The sequence below is a fragment of the Dendrobates tinctorius genome, unplaced genomic scaffold (assembly GCF_039654945.1).
Source record: "Dendrobates tinctorius isolate UK_male_01 unplaced genomic scaffold, ASM3965494v1 ptg000382l, whole genome shotgun sequence".
Taxonomy (NCBI): Eukaryota; Metazoa; Chordata; class Amphibia; order Anura; family Dendrobatidae; genus Dendrobates; species Dendrobates tinctorius.
Window position 1 is genome coordinate 195346 of NW_027362048.1, and position 23601 is coordinate 218946.

Here is a 23601-nt window from a genome sequence, read left to right on the forward strand (position 1 = left end):
CAATCCTTCATTAGATCTGGAGTAAAGGGGTATTTAGTCTCGATAGGCTTTTGCCCTGTGAACCGTTTATGTGGTCAGTTCCTATGTTTCTGGACAATGTCCTTAAACTCTGGATGGCTGGCAAATACCCTGCGCACACGTTTAGACTTCTTAAAGGAGATAACGTGTTCCAGAGCGGGAATATTCTCCTCATCCAACGTCAGAAACTTGTTGACTGACTGTAAGAGAATCAAGCGACTCAAGGACATTTGGGGAAACCTGAGGGACTGACATGTCAGACTCGAATTCAGAGTCATGTTTCTCTGCGAACATTAGGAGAGGGAGAGCGAGAGACAGAACTCGCCAATGCTGACGCGCGAGCGTGACTAGGGGACGCGTCATGGGTCCTCTTTCTAGTGACCCGAGGATCCCTTGAATGAACACCGCCCCTGCTGGTGGACGGATCCCGGCCGTTGCCAAAGCCCTCCTCGGGCGATAAAGACACGTTCTGACTTAGAGGATTCCCAGAGGGAGTCTATAGCCTAGGTCAGTGACTCCACAGACCGTGACAAGGACGCAGCCCACTTAGGCCGGTTTCACACTAGCGCATTTTCAGCGCGCGCACGGCCGGGGGTAGCTCCGCCCCCGAGCCGGCTCTCTGCCCGGCGTGCCCGCCCCTTGCCTGTAGCGCCGCCTCCTAGCGGACGGCGGCGCCTGCGATCGGCGCACCCTATCTTTAGCATAGGGTGCGCCGATCGTGCGCAGGTCGTGCGCTAGTTGCGCTTTGACCTGCGCTGCGCACTTATGACGGTGCGCCGTGCGCGCCAAAATCCGAAAAGTTCGATTTTGGCGCGCACGGCGCACCGTCAAAAGTGCGCAGCGCAGGTCAAAGCGCAACTAGCGCACGACCTGCGCACGATCGGCGCACCCTATGCTAAAGATAGGGTGCGCCGATCGCAGGCGCCGCCGTCCGCTAGGAGGCGGCGCTACAGGCAAGGGGCGGGCACGCCGGGCAGAGAGCCGGCTCGGGGGCGGAGCTACCCCCGGCCGTGCGCGCGCTGAAAATGCGCTAATGTGAAACCGGCCTTAGGGGGACTAAATGCAGGGAGCACCTTGCAGCGGCGGCAGATGGCGTTTTATCACAAGCCGGGTCGCAATCCGTGCATAGCAGATTAGTCTGAGCACTGGGAAAGGCAGTCTTGCAGGTGGTACAAGCGGTAAAGAATGAAGTGCGCTTCTTAGTTGCCCGATTTTGTCTCTTTAGACTGAGACAGTGCCCCTGAAAGGGTTACAAGCAGAGTCAGGGCTGCAGCTGCAGGGAATGTGAAGAGAAGGGGTTAAGCTTTTATCTGAGGGCAGATGCAGCTTACCCAAGGTCCTGACGCTGTGTCCCTGGGAGGAAAAGCGGTGGCCCTGTAGTGTCACCAGGTGCTGTCCATCCGTGTGCGCACCTCCGCAGCCGTCACAGAGCCGGAGGTGCAGAGAAGGTGTTAAGGACATGGCCACTGAGACTAGCAGGGCGCCTCTCGTACAGAGCGAGTGGCGCCAAAGTGGGCGGCGGTGCTAACGGTGGGAGGCGCTATGTAAATCGCAGCCTAGTAGGCCGAAAAGCCGGGGACTAAATTTTTGGGCCTACCTGCGGCGAGCGCCGGGTGAAGAGGGGAGTCGTGACGGGGCGCCGGTATACCGCCGCTGAAACTAGGTCAGCGCTTCTCCCAGGGACCAGGACCTGACCCCATACCTCCAATCCAGTGCTCGCGCCGGCTGCGCTGTCCAGGAGCCTTCAGATCTCATCCTCCCAGGCGATGTAGCAGAGCCGAAGGAGTTCTTAAAGGGGGTTTACCTCAATTGATCCTCCCTATGGGCAGGGGGGATGGAGAGGCCATCGGGCTGATTCAGGGCATCCGAAAGCGCTTCCAAAGTCTTCTCCTGCACTCTGTGCGCTTGCCTCATATCCGTGCGGGGAGACCGGGACCGTAAAGGAACCGTCCCCAGAAGAATCAGGTATGCCCCAGTCGTCGCAGGAAAGTGTACGGGGAGATATACTCCACGTGCTCGCCTGTTGTTGGTTCAGGGGAGAGCGGGCCGTTGAAAGGAACAGTTGCCCCCTTCACTCCATTAAAAAATAAAAATTTACAGAAAATTCAAAAATGAAAACGGTGGTGTCTGAAGCCAGACCCAAGTGCCTCCTACAGACACTAAGCAAGAACTGGGGAATTCCCAGCCAGAGAGAGGGTGTATACTGCAGGGGAGGAGTTAACTTTATTTTCTGTGTTCACTTAGTGTCCTCCTAGTGGCAAGCAGCATAACACCCACTGACCCTTTGCGTTCATGGCCAGGAAAGTCCACAGAACTCAATATCATTGAGAACCTGTGGTCAATCCTCAAAAAGTGAGTGGACAAACACACAAAAATTGTGATAAACTGCAAGCACTGAAGAGACAAGAATGGGCGGTCATCAGTCAGGATTTGGCCCAGAAGAGGATATCCAGCAAGAACAGGACGAAGGGCAGAAGTCTTGTAAAATAAGGGACACCACTGTAAATATTGAGTATTTGCATAAACTTGATGTGTGTGTCAATAAAAGTATAAAAACTTATCAATTGTATTTCAGTAACTATAGAAACATCTGAATAAAAAGATCAAAAACCCTGAAGCAAACTTTGTGAAAACCAAAATTTGTGTCAGTCTCAAAACTTTTGCCATAACTGTAGTGTGCACACACAGGTGTACTGTATGTGCTCAAGATAGAGGACTGCCAGTATAGGAATAATTTACCGGATGGTTGTTGAAAGAAGAGGCTGCTCGAATGTGGATAGGATTTGGGCATAAAACCTGAAAAAACAATAATAATTAGTAAATATATTGATGAGAATGTAATCCAATAGCATTATGACTAATGATATAAGAACCTGCTGCTGACTGAACATGGGGCCAACATATTTTGGAGGAGTCCCAATAGGCACGGCTCTCACAGGTGGACTGCCTATTACAGGAGAGGTGGATCTTCGAGGCAAAGCTCTCTCGGAGACATCTTGTTCAGTGCTGTCTCCGTTGGGGGGAGGAATGGCAGCCAAGCCATACTCGTGTAGTATAGAGAGTGGACTCATATCCTTTAATGAAAATCAAGAGTCAATAAATTAATTTGCAACATTTCGATTTTTATGTGAAAAAATGTTTATTGCTGGGTCTATGACAACTTGCAAAGCATTTAAGATGCAAAAGAAAAAATGTAGACTATGACCCCAAAATGCAAAAAAAAAAATGCACATGGCATGTAACTAACGTGACTGCGCTGTATTTTGGCTTACCTCTGTAAGCGAGGGTCCTCTGATTGGCCGCAGGCCTGAAGAAGATTCCCATATACTTGAGTTTATCCCAGAAGATAGCTTGAAAATATAAAGAATTACCTATTAAAAAATATGCAAAATGTACTGGTGAACATAAATCAGTTTACCTACATAATAGGGATCAATGCCTACCAGCCACTCCCTACCATTATTGACTATAAAACCAGAGGGGCAGATTCATCAAGATTGGCTTTTTGTTTGCAAGCCTTGAAGGAAAGTCCACTGGAGTAAAGGTACTGTCACACTTAGCGATGTACCAGCGATATGACGCGGTCAGGATCGCTGGTACATCGCTAAGTGGTCGCTAGTGAGCTGCCACACAGGCAGATCTCACCAGTGACATCGCAGGGGTCGGGGTTCGCTACTTACCTGTCAGACGAGGCGATCCTTATGTCCTCCCGCCCGCGTCCACGCGTCGCTCGTCGTCACAGCAGGAAGCCCAGCAGGAAGCTGACGATGAGAAACGGTCCAGGCCGTTCTCGCGCGATCTGCGCTAACCAGCGGGGGAGCCGGTCGGAGGTAAGTATCAGTGACGTTATAGCGATATTGCTAGTGATATCGCTTAGTGTGACAGGCCCTTAAGATGTGCGCCTCTTAAAAGGAAATTTGTCAGCAGGAATTCCTCAAACGCAGGCCAGTTTCACCAGTCCATTCCTCATTTACTGAGAAATCAGTGCTTGGAATGATATGCAAATGAGAGAGAGGAGCCATTTGTCTGAAGCGTCTGTCACTCCAGCTCTATTACTCACCTAGCTCCAACTCCTCTTGCTTGTCTGATGACTTTTGCCTGAAGTCACATAACCAAGGCAGCGGTGCTGGGAGTGGAGTAGAGATGGAGGGCCAGAAGCTTCAGATTTACAAATTGTTCATTAGCCTCCTTGTCAGTTCTGGTTCAGTAGCTTCATACTTTTGTTGAGCTTATCTTGCTACTATGACACACAGGTTTGACAGTGCTTAGTCTGCAGTCTACACTGTTATCACTACATTTGTAGTGATTAGGAATAACGACATTTGAACAATTTAAAGACGACAAACGTTCAAGTAATGAATAGGCCAGGTGCTTGTGATTTTGCAGGAGTGATAAAGCAGCTGGTTGGGAGCATAGAGGGAAGGGAAGGTGAGCAGCAGCTAGCTGCTGTATAGAAATCAATGGTTTAAAAAGAGTTGGCTGGTATTCTCAGGGGTTGACTCCCAATCCTGGAATGCACCCATGGCGCATAGTTGGACAGGGTCTAGCTTCTTGGAAACACCTTATATAAAGGTAAAAGCTCCTACTTGAACAAAAGCACATCGAACAATCACGTTAATTGCAAACTTTCCAATTTTCATGCATGCTGTCTTACCCATACCAATTTAATGAGAATAGTTTGTAGTTGCTATGACCTCTCTCATACACCACACACAAAAATGGATTACCTCTATTCATTACTTTTTAGCACACAAAGAAGCAGCAATATGGAGGAAATTATACAGCAGTAGTGATCAGATCAGTGAAGATGCAAATCCAGTTCTGCGATGAGGTAAAAGATTTGTTACAAAGCTCAGCAAGATCTGGGTCTCTACCTGTGCACACTCCTTCAGGTAGAGTATACTAGGAAATGTAGACTGACAACACATTGCGCTGGCAGTCAAAGTTATCCTGTTTTTCGAATGTATGGGGCGTTCAGGAGGCATATTTCTATACCACATACCGTTAGGACCAAAAATATATGGACAGTGACAAGTTTTGGCATTTTAGCTGCTTACCTAAAGAAATTCAAGATACAGTTGTATAATCAATATGTGCTTTAAGTGCAGACTTTTAATCTAAGGGTTCGGCCACATCTGCATTTAAACTCAGCAATTGCAATGTGAGAAAACCTCATATTGCACTTGCTACAATGTTAGGCAATACCCGCCTCTTGAGAAAGCAAGGAAAGATCCACACGAAACACGCGTTGGGGTTGGAACCACCTGGCTTTGTGCACTGCACTTTTTCCCTCCTATAGGGTAAGAGAATGATCTTTGTTTCATTTAGCATGATGTATTTGAAATGCAGCCCTGGGCATAGTCAATACACTTAATTGGTCATTATGACCAAAGTAGTACTCAGCCCCTTGACGGTTTTACACTGACCTGTGTGGCATATAATTATCCTTACATCAATTTACATTGATCGGTTGATGCTCACTGTTTTTGTGTACCTAACCCTATTGGCGTTAATTAGTATACTGTGTTTCATGTCTGTCCTTTTTGTATCCAAGTTTTACACTGTTTGGCCATTTATGGTTGAAATAAATATGAATACAAATACAAATTGTTAAACCAATAAAATCTGCATTTTTTTCCTCTGTTTTGAACATTATGCATTGGAGTGTTTTTTTTCCAAATGTGACTATTTGGCACCTTGTGATGCATGGCCCATTTATCACTATGCTACTGGGTTTTTTGTCTCTAATGTTAGTCAATGAGTAAGTACTCATCCAAGTTCTTCCTCACCAAAAATTGGGGTGAGGTTAAAGTTTGGAGCTTGATGCATATGGGTACGTAAAACAGCCGAGACTCACCAATTTAAGTCAATGAGTGTCAGGAAGAGGGAAGGAGAAGAAAAAAAAAAAAAAAAATCTCATGGCACACAGACCATGCATGCGCTCTGCGATTTTTATGCACCCACCTCAGAAAATCCGACATTCCATCTGCCAAGTCTAGTAAATTTACAGCATAAACCGTTAAGAGTAGAATACATATAGATAGAATAAAAGGAAAAAATGGCGTTGAATCCCCCATATTATATTTAACTAGCTGAGGGAAAGCAGACAGCTGGAGGCCTAGTCTGGGAAAGGGGTGGTAAACAGAGCTTCCCAGGCTATTAATATCAGCCAACAGCTGTTTACTAAACCTATACTGGTTATTAACAAGTTCCCCCCTCAAAAAAAAAAAAAAAAAAAAAAAAAAAAAAAAAAAGGGCGCGGGGGGTAGCCCTATTTTTAATAACTAGCAAAGGCTAGGTAGACAGCTGCGGGCTGATATTAATAGCCTAGGAGGAATTGTCTCACAAAACGAGTGGTAATGTAAGTGAAGTGACTGGAGTTTATCAGCTATGAACTCTAGTCGCCTTACTGAAGTCAGCGCTTGGCACTGAAGCTGCGTTCTCATGCTCAGCGTCTCGTGGATGCATCCAGATGTAGCAGAGTTGGGTAAGTCGAAGGACGTATAGATTATCGGCAGACAGACGACGATCTGTTTTTTTAATTTTTCTTTGTCCATTTGGGTAGTGTTTATTTCAAAGGACTTTGCTCTCAATATGTGATTTTTTTTACTTAAATTGGCAGAGTTTAAAACTATAAACTTATAGACGCCTCTCCATTACTAACCCCTTGGCTTGATGTCAGCTGACATCAACATTAATACTAATACCTTATTTGCCACCGCATCAGGGCAAGTAGGAAGAGCTGAGGCTAAGCGTCAAAATTTGATCTAATGGATGAGCCATTACTTCTGAGGTGGCTGTAGGCTGATGTTCTTAGTCTGAGAGGGGGCCAATATCCATGGTCCCTTCCTACGCCATAAATGTCTGCCCACAGCTGTCTTCCTATACTTTGCTAGTTATAGGGGATCCCACATTTTTTTTTAGAGAGATGGGGGGGGATGTCACCCCTTGTTTACAATCAGTAAAGGCAAAATACACAGCTGTGAGCTGATATTAATTGCCAGGAGAGGTCCACGTTTATTACCCCCTTCCCAGACTATAAACATCATCCCTCAGCTGTCTGTTTTACCTCCGCTTTTTAAGAATAATATAACCCACACCATTTTATTCTTTATATAAAAAAAAAGAGAAGATAGTAATATCCTCATAAAGCAAATAGATGAAGCAGCGACTCAAGGAGAAGTCATTATTATGGGGGACTTCAACTACCCGGAAATACATTGGGGAACCGAAACCTGCAGTTCCAGCAAACGTAATAGGTTTTTGACTACTATGAGAGACAATTACCTTTCACAACTGGTTCAGGACCCAACAAGAGGGGGGGCACTGCTGGAACTAATATTAACCAACAGGCCAGACCGCATATCAAATGTAAGGGTTGAGTGTCACTTGGGTAATAGTGATCACAAAATAGTAAGTTGTCATGTATCCTTTAATAAGATGTGTAGTAGAGGGGTTACAAGGACACTAAACTTCAGGAAAGCAAATTTCCAACAGATGAGAGATGATCTTGGTGCAATTAACTGGGACGATATCCTGAGACATAAAAATACACAAAGAAAATGGGAAACGTTTATTAGCATTCTAAATAGGACGTGTGCACAATATATACCATATGGGAATAAACATGCGAGACATAGGAGGAAACCACTATGGCTAAATAGTGCTGTAAGGGGAGCAATAAGAGATAAAAATAAAGCATTTAGAGAATTAAAGCAAGTAGGTAGTGATGAGGCATTAACTAAATACAGAAGATTAAATAAATTCTGTAAAAAGCAAATCAAAACAGCAAAGATTGAGACAGAGAGACTCATTGCCAGAGAAAGTAGAAATAATCCCAAAATATTCTTTAACTACATAAATAGTAAGAAGCTAAAAAATGATAATGTTGGCCCCCTTAAAAATAGTCTGGGTGACATGGTGGAGGAGGATGAGGAAAAAGCCAATATGCTAAATGACTTTTTTTCAACAGTGTTTACACAAGAAAATCCCATGACGGATAACATGATCAGGGATAAAAATTCTCTGTTAAAATGTCACCTGCTTAACCCAGCAGGAAGTACGGCGGCATCTAAAAATCACTAAAATTGACAAATCCCCGGGCCCGGATGGGATACACCCCCGAGTACTGCAGGAATTAAGCACAGTCATAGATAGACCATTATTTTTAATCTTTAAAGATTCCATAATAACAGGGTCTGTACCACAGGACTGGTGTATAGCAAATGTGGTGTCAATATTCAAAAAGGGGACAAAAACTGAACTTGGAAATTATAGGCCAGTGAGTTTAACCTCAACTGTGGGTAAAATCCTGGAGGGTTTTCTAAGAGATACTATACTGGAGTATCTGGAGAAGAATAACCTCATGACCCAATATCAACATGGGTTTACAAGGGACCGTTCCTGTCAGACTCATCTGATAAGCTTTTATGAAGAGGTAAGTTCTGGACTGGACCAAGGGAATGCAGTGGACGTGGTGTATATGGACTTTTCAAAAGCTTTTGATACAGTGCCACACAAAAGGTTGATACATAAAATGAGAACAATGGGGATAGGGGAAAATATGTGTAGGTGGGTTAAGAGCTGGCTCAGGGATAGGAAACAAAGGGTGGTTATTAATGGAGCACACTCGGACTGGGTCACGGTTAGCAGTAGGGTACCACAGGGGTCAGTTTTGGGCCCGCTTCTTTTTAACATTTATTAATGACCTTGTAAGGGGCATAGAGAGTAGAATTTCAATATTTGCAGATGACACTAAACTCTGCAGGGTAATCAATTCAGAGGAGGACAATTTTATATTACAGGAGGATTTATGTAAACTAGAAGCTTGGGCTGATAAACAGCAAATGAGCTATAATGGGGATAAATGTAAGGTCATGCACTTGGGTAGAACGAACAAGATGTATAATTATGTGCTTAATTGTAAAACACTGGGCAAAACTGTCACTGAAAAAGACCTGGGTGTATGGGTGGACGACAAACTCACATTTAGTGGCCAGTGTCAGGCAGCTGCTGCAAAGGCAAATAAAATAATGGGATGCATTAAAAGAGGCATAGATGCTCATGAGGAGAACATAATTTTACCTCTATATAAGTCACTAGTGCGACCACACTTAGAATACTGTGTACAGTTCTGGTCTCCGGTGTATAAGAAAGACATAGCTGAACTGGAGCGGGTGCAGAGAAGAGCGACCAAGGTTATTAGGGAAATGGGGGGTCTGCAATACCAAGACAGGTTATTACACTTGGGGTTATTTAGTTTGGAGAATCGAAGGCTTAGGGGTGATCTTATTACAATGTATAAATATATGAGGGGACAGTACAAAGACCTATCTAATGATCTTTTTACTCTTAGACCTGTGACGGGGACAAGGGGGCATCCTCTACGTCTGGAGGAAAGAAGGTTTAAGCATACTAACAGACGCGGATTCTTTACTGTAAAAGCAGTGAGACTATGGAACTCTCTGCCATATGATGTTGTAATGAGTGATTCCCTACTAAAATTTAAGAAGGGACTGGATGCCTTTCTTGAAAAGTATAATATTACAGGGTATATACACTAGTTTCCTTAGTGTTGCGTAGATCCAGGGAGCTAGTCTGATTGCCGTATGTGGAGTCGGGAAGGAATTTTTTTCCCCAATGTGAAGCTTACCGTTTGCCACATGGGGTTTTTTGCCTTCCTCTGGATCAACATGTTAGGGCAAGTTAGGATAGGATGGGTTGAACTAGATGGACTTAAAGTCTCCCTTCAACCTTAATTACTATGTTACTATGTTACTCACGCACTGTACTAATTATATATCTCATTGACATTTCTTACCATCAACTATCTGAATAAAAGAATGTTTTATTAGTACGAAAACTAACTTGAAATTACAAAGTTACTGTATTTAAAAGTGATGTTAAAAACACATTGCATAGGGACTGAATACGCTTTTATAAGGACACTAGGTGAGGGGGAAAAAAAACCGCATGACACTCGCTTTTCTGGCTGAGAATTTCAGCCACCTTTTTTACATAGATGTGAGCATAATCTTTACAGCTCTTTAATATATAGCTGCATCTTTTTAAAAGAACCAAAGGGGAATTGGACAATTCTTTCAAAAGCTCTAACAGGCTGAATGGGCCATTTCCTCATTAATCCATCATCTGTTATGCAGGTAAAAGGTCTGGAGCCGATTCCAAGTATGGTATTTGCATTTGGAAGCTGTTGCTGTGAACCTACAACATGTGGTCAAAGGAGCTCTCAAAGGAAGAAAGAAAAACTACTGGTGAGCTTGTAAACGCCAAAATACCTGGACATTAACGGAAAATAACATTGGTGGATGATACAAGGGGCGCCTGAAAAGTTTGAGGCCCATCCATGAAATCTTTTTTGCATGGTCTAGTTTTGCAATGCAATATGTTAGTTAGTTGAATGGTCTCATGAGCAAACTGGATTTATTTTGATTTTTTTTTTCCGATACAGCATTTTAAAGTTGGGTCGCAAGGCTGAAATATGGAAATGGAGAAGTTGGCAAAGTTCACACATCGGCTGTGGCAATGGCTGCAATTCACTCCTGTGGTTTCCAACTGCTTCAGCACCCACCCTATTCCCCTGATTTGGCTCCTTCGGACTACCACCTATTCCCACAGATGAAAGCACCTAGGTGGAATTGCAGCCATTGCAACAGCCGGTGTAAACTTTGCCAACTTCTCCATTTCCATATTTCAGCCTTGCGACCCAACTTTAAAATGCTGTAACGGAAACAAAAAAAAAAAATCAAAATAAATTCAGATTGCTCATGAGACCATTCAACTAACTAAATAACATTGCATTGCAAAACAAGACCATGCAAAAAAGATTTCATGGGTGGGCCTCGAACTTTTCAGGCGCCCCTCGTAGCAGAATCCTTTCCATGGTCAAGAAAAGCCCCATCCACAACATCCACCCAATTGAATCACACTCACCATGAGGCAGGTGTATCAGTTTCTAAGTCTACCATAAGGAGAAGCCTTCATGAGAGCAAATGCGGAGGGTTCACCTTAAGGTGCATACCACTAATCAGCCTTAAAAATAGAAAAGCCAGATCAGACTTTGCAAAAAAAAAAAAAAAAGCCATCTAAAGAAAAGAGGGATTTTGGGTTCTTACCGTAAAATCTCTTTCTTGGAGCCTTCATTGGGGGACACAGAATACCATGGGTGTATGCTGCTGCTGCTAGGAGGCTGACACTATGCAAAACAAGAAAATTAGCTCCTCCCCGGCAGTATACACCCACCGACAGGCACCAAGCACCTCAGTTGGTGAAAAAGCAGTAGGAGAAGCAACCAAAAACAATGAACATATGTACCAACCCAACAAGGGACCCAAAGACCCAGCACGGTACAACTTAAACAGGGAGGGTGCTGTGTCCCCCAATGAAGGCTCCAAGAAAGATTTTACGGTAAGAACCCAAAATCCCTCTTTCTTTATCGCCTTATTGGGGGACACAGAATACCATGGGACGTTCCAAAGCAGTCCCGAGGGTGGGAACAGCAATAAAAGGAACGACAGAAGGAAGGGCTTAGGTTGGCCGGTGCGCGACCGCCGCCTGCAGAACCTTCCTACCAAGAGCTGCATCAGACGAGGCCTGGGTATGAACCCTGTAGAACTTCGCAAAGGTGTGCAAAGACGACCAGGTCGCGGCCCTGCAAAGTTGTGAGGCCGAAGCCTGGTGTCGCACAGCCCAAGGAGCCCGAACAGCCCGGGTGGAGTGGGCTTTCACTCCCGGAGGGGGCCGTTTCTCCTGAAGTCGATAGGCTTCCAGGATGGTAGACCGAATCCAGTGAGCAATTGTGGATTTGGAGGCCGGAAAACCCTTCCGGCAACCCTCAGAAATGAGAAGCGGTCCTGGCAAGGTAAACACGCAAGGCTCTCACTACGTCCAGTTTGTGGAGTGACTTTACCAGAGGAAGAGCAGGCGTAGGACAAAATGATGGACGGACGATATCTTCTTTAATGTGAAAGGAAGATACCACCTTTGGAAGGCCTGAGAACAACCTTATCTTGGTGGATAAGGTACGGAGAACGACAGGATAAGGCCGCCAGCTCAAACTCTCCTGATGGAAGTAATGGCGATTAGAAAAGACACCTGCCATGAAAGACAGAGGGATGTCCTGGATTGGTTCGAATGGTGCCTACTGGAGGGCACCAAGAACAAGATTGAGATCCCATGGATCTATCGGAGAATGATGAGGAGGAGCCACATGGGCGACTCCTTGGAGAAAAGTCTTCACTTGCGTAAGGAAGCTAGATCCTTCTGGAAGAGGATTGCTAGGGCAGACACCTGGCCTTTGAGAGTACTGAGGGATAGGCCCGCATCCAAACCAGATTGGAGGAAATGAAGAATGGATGGAATGGAGAATGACAGTGGAAGAACCTCGTTATCACTCTAACGGAAAAAGGCCTTCCAGTACCTATGGTAAATGCGGGAGGAAGCTGGCTTCCGAGCCTTGATCATGGTCTGAATGACCCGGCTGGAAAACCCTGAATCCTTCGGAATTGCATCCTCAACGGCCATGCCGTTACACTCAGAGACTGAGAATGCTGGTGGTAACGAGGGCCTAGCGAGAGAAGATCTGTACGGTCTGGAAGCCTTCGTGGGACGTCCACGAGCATGTTCACCAACTCCGCGTACCAAGGGCGTCTCAGCCAGTCTGGAGCCACTAGGATGACTGGAATGCCCTCTATCTTTTTTGACCACTCTAGGAATGAGGGCAAGGGAAGGAAAAGGTAAGGCAGCTGGAACTGGGACAACGGAATTACTAGGGCGTCGCAACCGACGGCTAGAGGATTCCTGGACCTGGCTACAAAGTGAGGAACTTTGTTGTTCATCCAAGATGCCATGAGATCGACGTCCGGGGTGCCCCAACGCTGGCATATTTGACTGAAGACTGTGGGATGAAGGGACCATTCGCCTGACGCTAGACCTTGGCAACTCAAGAAGTCGGCTGCCCAATTTTCCACCCCTGGAATGTGAACAGCGGAGATCGCCGGAACGTGACGCCCTGCCCAGCGCAGGATCCTTGCCACTTCTGACATTACCTGCCTGCTGTGAGTACCGCCCTGGTGGTTTTCGTACGCCACAGCCGTGGCGTTGTCTGACTGAATGCGGACTGGTTTGCCTACAAGGAGATGCTGCCAACGAAGGAGAGCAAGGAGGATTGCCCTGATCTCCAGAAGGTTGATGGGCAGGAGAGTCTCCTAGGCGTTCCAGCGCCCTTGGGCCGTTTTCTGATGGTAAACCGCCCCCCCATCCTAGGAGACTGGCATCGGTGGTGAAGACCTGCCACCGAAGCGGAAGAAAAGACCTTCCACGGAGAACTGACGCCGGCAATGTCCACCAAGTCAGCGATTGTCTGACCCTGAGCGGAAGAAGAATGGGGCGGTCCAGAGAAAACGAGGTCTGTCCCAGACTGACAGGAGGAATAGTTGGAGAGGGCGAGAGTGGAATTGTGCGAAGGGCACTGCTTCCATGGAAGCTATCATCTTCCCCAGGACCCTCATGCAGGACCGAAGGGACTTGATCCTCGAGCGTTGTAGAGGCTGGATCCTTTTGGAAAGGGTTGAAAACTTGTCCCTCGGTAGAAACACCCGGGCTAGGTTCGTGTCGAACTCCATGCCCAAAAAGGTCAGACGTTGGGTAGGGCGCAGGATGGACTTCTCCTCGTTGACTATCCATCCGAGGCGGCTGAGGGCATCCAGGGTTATCTGAAGACTGTGAAGACAGTCTTGGCGGGACGAACCCTTGATCAGGAGATCGTCCAGGCAAGGGATGATAAGAATCCCTCTGGATCGAAGGATGGCCGTGACTGTTGCCATCACCTTCGTAAAGACACGGGGAGCGGAGGCTAGTCCAAAGGGGAGGGCCGTGAACTGATAGTGATTGTCCTGAATCGCAAAGCAGAGGTATCTCTGATGCCGCAGAGAAATGGGGATGTGGAGGTAGCCATCCTGTATGTCCACAGAACAGAGAAACTCTCCGGATCTTCACGTCGCTATTGAGGAACTTGAGGTCCAAAATTGGACGAAGAGAGCCGTCCTTTTTCGGGACTACGAAGAGATTCGAGTAGAACCCTAAAAAACGTTCGTTTGCAGGAACGGGAACGATGACCCCTGCGGAAAGGAGGGAGGAGACGGCCTGAAGGAACCCTGGAATCTGTGATCGCTGTCTTGGGGATCGAGACAGAAAGAAGCGACTGGGGGAGAAGAAAACTCGATTTTGTATCCGGATGTGATGATTTCCCTGACCCAAGCGTCGTCGATAATGGATAACCATGCGTCTTTGAAAGAGGAAAGTCTGCCTCCCACCCTGGAAAGATTTCCAGGTGGGGGTGACCCGTCACTTAGATGAAAATCTGTCGGATCGGGAGCCTGAAGACCTGGAGGGCTGACCTCTGGATCTCCAGCGGGGAGCTGGCTTATAAGAAGGCTTTCTCCGGTCTCTGGAAGCAGGATGCCGGTACTGCTGGGATGAACCTTCTGCGGGAGAGGAGGGGCGAAAGGACCTAAATGGCAGAGAAGCCTTCCTGTTAAAGAACCTCTTAGGACGGGACTGGGGAAGGGAAATGCTCTTTCCACCAGTGGCATCCGAGATTTGCATTCCACGACTTCAACCAAAGAAAGCGGCGTATGGCTATTATGTTGCTGTTAGCTCTTGCTACGCACCCAGCCGCGTCCAAGGAGGCAGCCAAAAGGTATTTGCCCGTCTGACTAAATTGGTCTGCTAAATCCGCCAGCTCGTCCTGAGGGGCTGCTGCTGAAATGCGTTTGCGCAGAATCTTTGCCCAAGCTGAAATGACCTTCGCCACCCAAGCGGAGGCAAAGATAGGACAGAGGGGAGAGTCGGATGCCTCAAAAATTGACTTAGCCAACAACTCTATTTGCCTATCTGTTGGATCGTTAAGAGAAGCTCCGTCCGGAAGGGAAAGAACTGTCTTAGAGGAAATCCGAGAAACTGGTGGATCTACGTCGGGAGCTTTGGTTCATTTCGTGACTAGATCTGCATCGAAGGGATATAGTACATCTGAGTACTTGCGGCCTGAAAAACGTTTCTCAGGATGTTGCCAGTGATTGGCTAAGGAAGTGTCGAACTCTTTGTGATTAGGAAAGGTTCGAGATGGAGGCCTCGCTTTCTTAAAGGAAACAGGGCATTCCTGAGGGGGTGCCTTATCCTCCTTTATCTTGAGAGTTTGGAATATAGCCGATATGAGACTATCTACCATATCCCGAGTTCTAGCTATGTTGTCCGCTTCTGAGTCAGATGCAGATTGGGAATCATCGTCTGACCTAGGATCGTCTGTTGAGGATGGAGACAAAGAGCGTAGCCTGGGAGAAGCAGAGGGACCCTGCGAACTGGAAGAAGAGCCAGACAGGACCCGCTTCCTAGAGCCCCTACCCGGCTTGTCCGTCTGAGGGTCGCGGTCAGGTGCTGGCGACTCACCGTGAGAGGAGGTCGGCGCACAGGTGGCTGCAGATAGCTGGGGTAACCACTAAGACCTGGACCAGAGATTGAGACACTTTCTTGAGATCAGAGACCGACTGAGACCGCCACGACCCACTCAGGGGGTGGGGTGCTCTCAACCCGGGGCTCGGAGTGCTCCTGAGGGGCAGACATGGAGGACGGGCTGCAGGGCGGACAGAAGGGAGACGACTGACCTGATACCCACTTCTTTTTACGCCGCGCGCAAGCGTAGTGAATAACAGTGGGTCCTAGAGCAGAGAGCCCCTGCAGGATTGGGCATATGTCAAAGGGGTAGAAACACTGCCTGATGTGGAACTGCGGATGGGAGCTAATTCTAGCGTCAGCTAAAGCAGCGCCGAGCCTACCGAGGTTCAGGTGCAGAAAAACCAGCGTTGTGTCCCCCAGAAAGAAAACTTGTGAAGAGAGAGGCAGGAAGAGACGCTAGCGATGGGCGGGGCTTAATCGCCAAGCCCTGATTGGGAGAGGACCGAGGAGGGGGAGCGGTAAATGTCCCACTGACAGGGCTGAAGTGAAAGCAGCCCTGTGATATGCTGTAAAAGTGCGCGCAGGGAGAGGGGAGAAGCTTCCTTAACTTTTTTTTTTTTTTTTTTAAACGAAAGTGAAAGTGCTCCCTCTGCCCTCATGAGCGACGGCGCGCCCGAAGCAAAGAAACCACAGGGACAGGACCCACAGAGACCGGGAGGCCACAGGGATAGGAAAGTCACAGGGACAGGGCAGCCACCGGGTAGGATGCTGCCTGTGGTGGCCACCGCTGAACCCCCCGATGAAAAGCGCGTCTAACAGCGCTTGGAGAAGGAAAACTGGCGGGAAATTCAAAAAGGTACTGATCCTGATAGCGTGGCTATTTTAATACAGCGCAGTACTGGCTGTAACGCTGCAGGGCTAGGGGCCATATTTGAGAGCGGGGCTGGAGGGGACATCTGGATCTGCTTACCTGACGTCCTTGAGGAGGATGACCGCAGGGGCCCACGATAGCCAGCAGGCCGCTGGGAGAAACGATCCTCAGTACCCGCACTATGTCCGGATGGTGCAGAAGACGGCCATGGTAGGGGAAACGTCACCGCTGGCGACTGCCGTCTTCCTCTCAGCCCTGTCCCGGGAGAGGGGTGAGGAGGGTACTCGGCTAGGACCGGCCACCGTTATAAGCCCATAGCACCCGAGGGTGATGGGGGAAGGTCCTGCCTGCGGTCCTGAGAGTTGCGATGTGGGTGACACCACACTGCTCGCTCAGCCGCATTAATAGGAAAAGCAGGATGAACTCACATCCCATTTCCTGATGCTGTATCTGAAAAAGAAAGGGGAAATCATTAAAAAACACAACAAAAACCTGAAAAGAAAAGGATTAAATGCGGATCTGGGGATATCCCGGTCCGCCTCCTACAGACACTAAGCACAAACTGAGGTGCTTGGTGCCTGTCGGTGGGTGTATACTGCCGGGGAGGAGCTAATTTTCTTGTTTTGCATAGTGTCAGCCTCCTAGCAGCAGCAGCATACACCCATGGTATTCTGTGTCCCCCAATAAGGCGATAAAGAAACAATCTTTCTTCTGGAAAAGCACTATTTGGACAGCTAAAACTAAGATCAACCTGTACCAGAACGATGGGAATAAAAGTATGAGAGGTGGCTTGGAACGGCTCATGAGCAAAAGCGCACCAAAACCTTTGTAAAACATAGTACAGGCAGTATGAACGCACACACTTTAATATCTGTGATTCTTATACATATTCAGTAAAGTGTCCATTCTGTCTGCAAGCGTCTATTTTTGTACATCTTCACAATCAAAAAAATATCCTTAACAGTCTCCCCTTTGGAGATATGCAAAATCAAAACCCTGATCTCATCAAGCCTATCGATCTTTCCTACTGCACCGATGATGGTTGTTTTCACCGCTTACAAGATGACTCTAGTAGATGGACCCTTCCACTGGCATTAGGATTACTAGTGTTTATTGGTGATTTGACTGAAGACAGACGCAGTCGTATGAATCCTGAAGTGTACAGGGGTATACCTTCTGCTCATATTCAACCAAATATAGCAATGTTGATTTGACAGTGCTTTACAGTACAGCAGCAAACTCTTGGGTTGCTTATACAGTATGTTTTGAGTCAAAGAAGTGAAATATTATGCAACAGAGTCACGAGTTAATACAGCTTAAGGCAGAAAGATCCAGAAACAGGCAACAACTGAAGTCAGCTCTAGTAATGGCTTGGCACAGCATCATCACAAAGGAGGAAACCTAGCATTAACCCCTTTACCCCCAAGGGTGGCTTGCACATTAATGACCAAGCCAATTTTTTAAATTATGACCACTGTCACTCTGAGGTTATAACTCTGGAACGCTTCAGGGTATGTTCCCACGTAGTTTTTAGTCTCTGCGGATTTTGTAGAGAAAACCGCAGGAAATCCGCAGGACAAAGTGCTGCGGTTTTTCTGCGGATTAGCTGCGGATTATCTGCGTTTTTTCTGCGGTTTTGCCCTGCGGTTTTACACCTCATAATGGATGAGGTGTAAAACCGCAGCGTTTCTGCACCAAACAATTGACATGCTGCGGATTGTAAACCGCAGCAAAACCGCGCGGAAAAATCCGCAGCATGTGCACAGCTTTTTTTTATTTCCATAGGAAATAAAGGTACTGTACAACGCAGCAAAATCTGCTGCGTTTCTGCAGAGCCAAAAACGCTGCGGAAACGCAGCAGAATCCGCAGTGTGTGCACATACCCTCAACGGATCCCACTGATTCTGAGACCGTTTTTTCGTGACATATTGTACTTCATGTTGGTGGTAAAATTTCTTCGATGTGACTTGTGTTTATTTATGAAAAAAATGAAAATGTGGCAAAAATTTTGAAAATGTAGCAATTTTCAAACTTAATTTTGTGCCCTTAAATCAGAGTCATATCGCACAAAAAACTTAACTAAAATTTACCATAGCACAATTTACCACAGCACTCAGCACAATTTTGGAAACAATTTTTTTTTTTTGTTAGGACATTATAAGGGTTAAAAGTTGACCAGCAATTTCGCATTTTTCCAACAAAATTTACATTGCATTTTTTTATTTATTTATTTATTTTTTTTTTTAAGGACCACCTTCACATTGGAAATGAGTATAGGGGGTCAGTATGACAGAAAATACCCAAAACTGACACCATTCTAAAAACTGCACCCCTCAAGAAGCGCAAAACCACACTCAAGAAGTGTATTAACCCCTCAGGTACTTCACAAGAACTAGAGCAATGTGGAAAGAAAAAAATGAACATTTTACTTTTTTCACAAAAAAAAAAATTTACTTTGCAACCTAAGGGTGTGTGCACACGCTGCTGATTCTGCTGCGGATCCGCAGCAGTTTTGATCCTGCGGATCTGCAGCAGTTTCTAGTTTACAGTACCATTAAAATCAATGGAAAATGAAAACCGCTGTGCAGACAGTGCAGATTTTTCCGCGAAGATTTGCTGCGGTTTCAAAACAGCAGCACGTCAATTCTTTGTGCGGATTCCACTGCTGTTTGGCACCTGCTCCATGACAGGTGTCAAACTGCAGGGGAAAACCACAGAAAAACCGCAGGTCTTTTGACCTGCGGATTTACCTGTGGTTTTTGACAAATCTGTGTGGGAAAATCCGCAGGACAATCCGCAGCGTGTGCACACAGCCTAAGTTTTTTATTTTCAAAAGGGTATCAGGAGAAAATAAAACACAAAATTTGTTGTGCAATTTCTCCAGAGTATGCACCCATATGTGGGGGAGAGTTAGGGTACGTGCACACGCTGCGGATTCCGCTGCGGATTAATCCGCACGGATTTTGCAAAAACCGCAGATAATCCGCAGGTCCAAAGACCTGCGGATTATCTGCGGATTCACTATCTCCACAATGGTGAAGATAGGAACCCGCAGCGGTTTCCGCAGAAAGAATTGACATGCAATTCTTTCTGCGGATTCAAAACCGCAGCAAATCCGCGCGGATTTTTCCGCAGCGTCGGCACAGCGGTTTTTATTTCCCATTCATTAGAATGGTACTGTACACCGCAGCTAAAGCTGCTGCGGGTCCGCAGCGGCCAAAACCGCTGCGGAAATGCAGCGGTATCCGCAGCGTGTGCACGTACGCTTACTGTTTGGGTGCATAGCAGGGCTCAGAAGGGAGGGAGCACAGTTTGACTTTATGAACCCAAAATTGGCTGGAATCAATGAAGAGCGCCATGTCGTGTTTGGAGACCCCCTGATGTACCTAAACAGTTCAAACACCCTCCCCTCCAATTCTAACTCCAACCCTAACAAAGCCCTAGCCCCAACCCTAACCCCACCTATAAACCTAACCCAAACCTAATTCTAGATATAACCCCAACTATAACATCAACCATAACGAAAAAATGGAAATACATACATCTTTTTTATTTTATTATTTTTAACTAAGGGTGGGTGATAAAGAGGGTTTGATTTACTATTTTTTTTATTTTGATCGCTGTGGTAGGGTCTATCACAGTGATCAGCAGATCTCAGTGGGCACATAGCGCCATTTTTTTTTAAAGAAGACGCCAAGGGCCAGGGGATGCAGCCGGAAGGAACAGGGGACATCGCAGGTACGGGGGGGGGAGCGGGGGCTCGTGGGACCCCATTTCTCTCTCCTCTGATGTGCTGCATCACATCAGAGGAGAAATAAATGGGAAATGTGACCTTTTTGTTGCGGTCGTCATTATTCCGTCAATAAGGGTGGTTGCAAAACTGAGGTAGATAAAAAAAAAAAAAAAAAAAACAGCCCGGAATCATGTTCTCCGGGGTGCAAGAAACTTATTTCTGAGCACCGTTAAAAAGCAGAGCTGAAGAACAAGCATCCTTGACTGCTGCTGTTAAAAGGCGCGTCGGCAGTCGTTAATGGGTTAAGTATCGATCTGTAAAAGTAAAGGAGCTGCTAAGAGGTGGAAAAATAATCCTGAGTAGTTGTGTAGATGGAGGACACAGAAGATTTAATAAAAGCTTACCCTCAATGGTAACTGGCCAAAGAGGCTATTTATCGGTCAAGCAGGGACTATTGGGAAGGGAGGAATCGTCATCAAAATAAGATATGCGAAACAATAGGCCGTGGAAAGAAAAGTAGGCTGTCTCCATACCAGGAAGAGAGTATGTAGGAATGCAGTCTGGTAAGGGGAAAAGCCTGTAAAAAACAATGGCACCGTGAAACAGAAAAGACGCTAGCAGGAGTCAGTGATGGAGGATTCTGCTGCCAAAACATGACCCAGGTCTAGGCATTACTGAGCTTCAGGATGTGGGATAAAGAAGGATTTGGATCTTCACTTTCCTTGAATTCTATTCTCCTGAGCTTCCAGTTGAGACCAGCAAGGTCACCCCCTTCAGTAAGACCATAAATAAATTCAGTCGGCAATCTTGAAATTGCAGTGCTTGCAACAAGGGATGGTGTACCATTTATAAACAATTATAGAAAGACAGGCGTTCGCGTGTATTAAAGTTGTTTTTCAAGGTTTATTCCATCAGATCAAATAATAAACACTTAATTATGTGTTTTGGCTGTACCTACAGTGCCAGTCTTTTTATCATCGTTCAATTTGTGAGAAGCAGAACTGATGGAAAGTATGCTCGAATCTGGGTCACCCCTGGACATTGTGGACAGGAAAATTTTGCTGCTTTTATCTGCCTTTTTTTAGCATGGTCTCGGCACACTGGAGCTGACATTAGCACTCCTGTACAGGAAGGAGGATAACAAGGACACCTTGTGAGACCCAGCTTCCATATGAAGGGAGAAAAAAAAACTACCATGAAATATATATAAAAATCCTGCAAGAAAAAAAAATATAAAAAAAGTCCTGCAAGACAGCAGACCACCCCTACCACCTACTGATAAGCTAAAAATGTAGTGCTGCAAGAGTGGATGAGTCAGTAAGGGAAACACTTTTGTGGCTAGGGTCAGCCCCACAGTGGAAGGAGGCTACTCAAGATGCCCATTTCTCCCAATGACACAAACAAAAATGGGTATACCGACACTCAAATCAATGCAGTTAGTCTTTACATGATTGTTTAGTTTTTCCATTTTTGTCAGAGGGAAATCCTATTAATTACCGGAGTCCGTGTCCCACGAGGGAGGGATGGCTCTTCTATCTCCTTCACAAGCTGATTAAGACTGTGCTCTAGCTCTTCTTGTTGCTCTTCCAATGGGTCATTAATAGGAGATATACTTCTGGCCAAAAGGTGAGAAGATGGGATCTTCTCTATCTCTGCCAGACGGTCATGTTCCTCCCGCCAGTCATCATCTGCAAAGAAAAGAGCAATTGAGCAGGTTCATTCAGTAGCTGTCTTGGCAGTAAAATAGTGGAATAAAGTGGACAGTACATTAAAAGCAAGACATGTGTTAGCCGGCTACTGAGTCTTTTTCAGACTCACTACAAAGGAATTTTTGTTTCTCAATGCATCGGCCATCAGAAGAACCTAAGCTTATTGAAACAACAGAACGTTTTAAGTTTGTTGTCCCAAGAAAACATCAACTTCTTAATATGAAGCTTCAGCAGTAATCAGATTATCTAGCATCAATCACATACAGGAGATGCTTCAAAAAGGAATGCATAAGGCCTCTTTCACACTTCAGTTTTTTGCATCAGTCAAAATCCGCCGAGATAGAGATAGAGATTTTTTTTGTCCGGCACCCAGAAAGAATTTCGGACTAAATATAAAACGTTGCAAGCTCAGTTTTGAAATCTTTGAGGATGGTGACGGACAGCAACTTCTGGCGGATCCGCAAAAAAAACGGATGCAACGGACGCCAATCCGTCACAATCCGCCAATAATGGAAGTCAATGGGGAAAAAAACGGATCCTCAAAAGAAAATTGCGGATCCGTTTTTTTTTTTCAAAACCTGGCGGATTGTGACGGATTGTAAAAAACTGAAGTGTGAAAGAGGCCTTACCCCTGCAAAGGGATACAAGGCAGGGGAAGAGTCAAATGGGTGGCCATCCATTGAAGTCTGCATAATCAGGTTTATCTGAACCGTAGTTAGTCACACTGTATTATGGCATGGTGACGGTAGACTGGGAGGTGAAGCTGCTGAGGCGACCATACGACACGCAGGTATCATGTGGTTGCACTTCTCCAAGCCCAATGACGGATCCAGGAGAGGGTATGCCTGGAAGGACCATTTAACTCAAGTCCTGGTATTTCCTATACAATAGCAATAAAAGTAAAATCACCCCATAAACCAATTTAGGCACACATTTGTTTCAGAATTTGAGTTCCCAGACTTGTAAATTTGTTTTATTTATCTGCATTACTAGCATATTTACTAATACAAACAATTTTTAGGTTTTGGGAGGCCACAGTCACTAAAAATGGAGTTTCTCATTTAGGTTTTGGGAGGCCACAGTCACTAAAAATGGAGTTTCTCATTAATGTGAGAGTTCAAATATTGTACCAAAAAACTGAAATAAGGGAAGCTATACTGATTAAGTAGATGACATCCTACTTGTATTGATTACCTACTGCATGTTCTTACATGAGGACTAGACAAATCCCAGGTGCCAGTGTCCATACAAAATTCCTGCTGGCACAACTATTTTGGTAATTGTTGACATTTTATGGACGTTCCTTGTGTCTTGGTTCTAAACCAAATTTCATCCCACAATGATGGAGAAGGCTACAAAAAGCTGATGTGGCAGCAGTGCAGAGAAATGTATGTATTTCTCAAAAATGCATCAATGACATCTGCTCCAAAGGGCAAGAATAAACACATAGGACAGTTGACCACAAGTCACAATAAGAAATTAACCTCATGCTCTGTGCTATTTATTCTATTAAATCACCAGTTTTCCAAAGCAGATGTTTAACCACCAATCCTCTCAATGAGGCATGAACAATACAGTCTGTAGTCAGATCCAGCTCACCAATTGCTCCAGCTCCAAATGTATCATCATTAAACTGGTCAATGTCCTCATCCTCCTCAAGGTCAGGAAAGCCATCACCATCCTCGAGAGACTAAAAAGGAAAATATAGTTCAGTCAATTGCATGGTACAAGTAAGAGTGTATTCTAGTACCTGCCTCCTAACCTGACCGTTCAGCATTAAAGAAAGAACAGTCAAAATTACC

The 23601-nt window shown here is 45.8% G+C and overlaps 1 protein-coding gene across 4 annotated transcripts in view; it reads right to left on the reverse strand.

Moving 5' to 3' along the window:
- PATL1 (PAT1 homolog 1, processing body mRNA decay factor) overlaps positions 1 to 23601 on the reverse strand; it is a 155473-nt gene that overhangs the window by 111264 nt on the left and 20608 nt on the right. For 2 of the 4 annotated variants that reach the window (XM_073563151.1, XM_073563149.1), the window contains exons 2-6: positions 23399 to 23489; positions 21588 to 21778; positions 3291 to 3389; positions 2892 to 3092; positions 2758 to 2814 (exon numbers count right to left, since the gene is read on the reverse strand). In XM_073563151.1, the coding sequence (XP_073419252.1) occupies positions 2758 to 2814; positions 2892 to 3092; positions 3291 to 3389; positions 21588 to 21778; positions 23399 to 23489 (639 nt within the window). The remainder of the gene's footprint in view (positions 1 to 2757; positions 2815 to 2891; positions 3093 to 3290; positions 3390 to 21587; positions 21779 to 23398; positions 23490 to 23601) is intronic. The other 2 variants (XM_073563150.1, XM_073563152.1) reach the window with 2 other exon arrangements.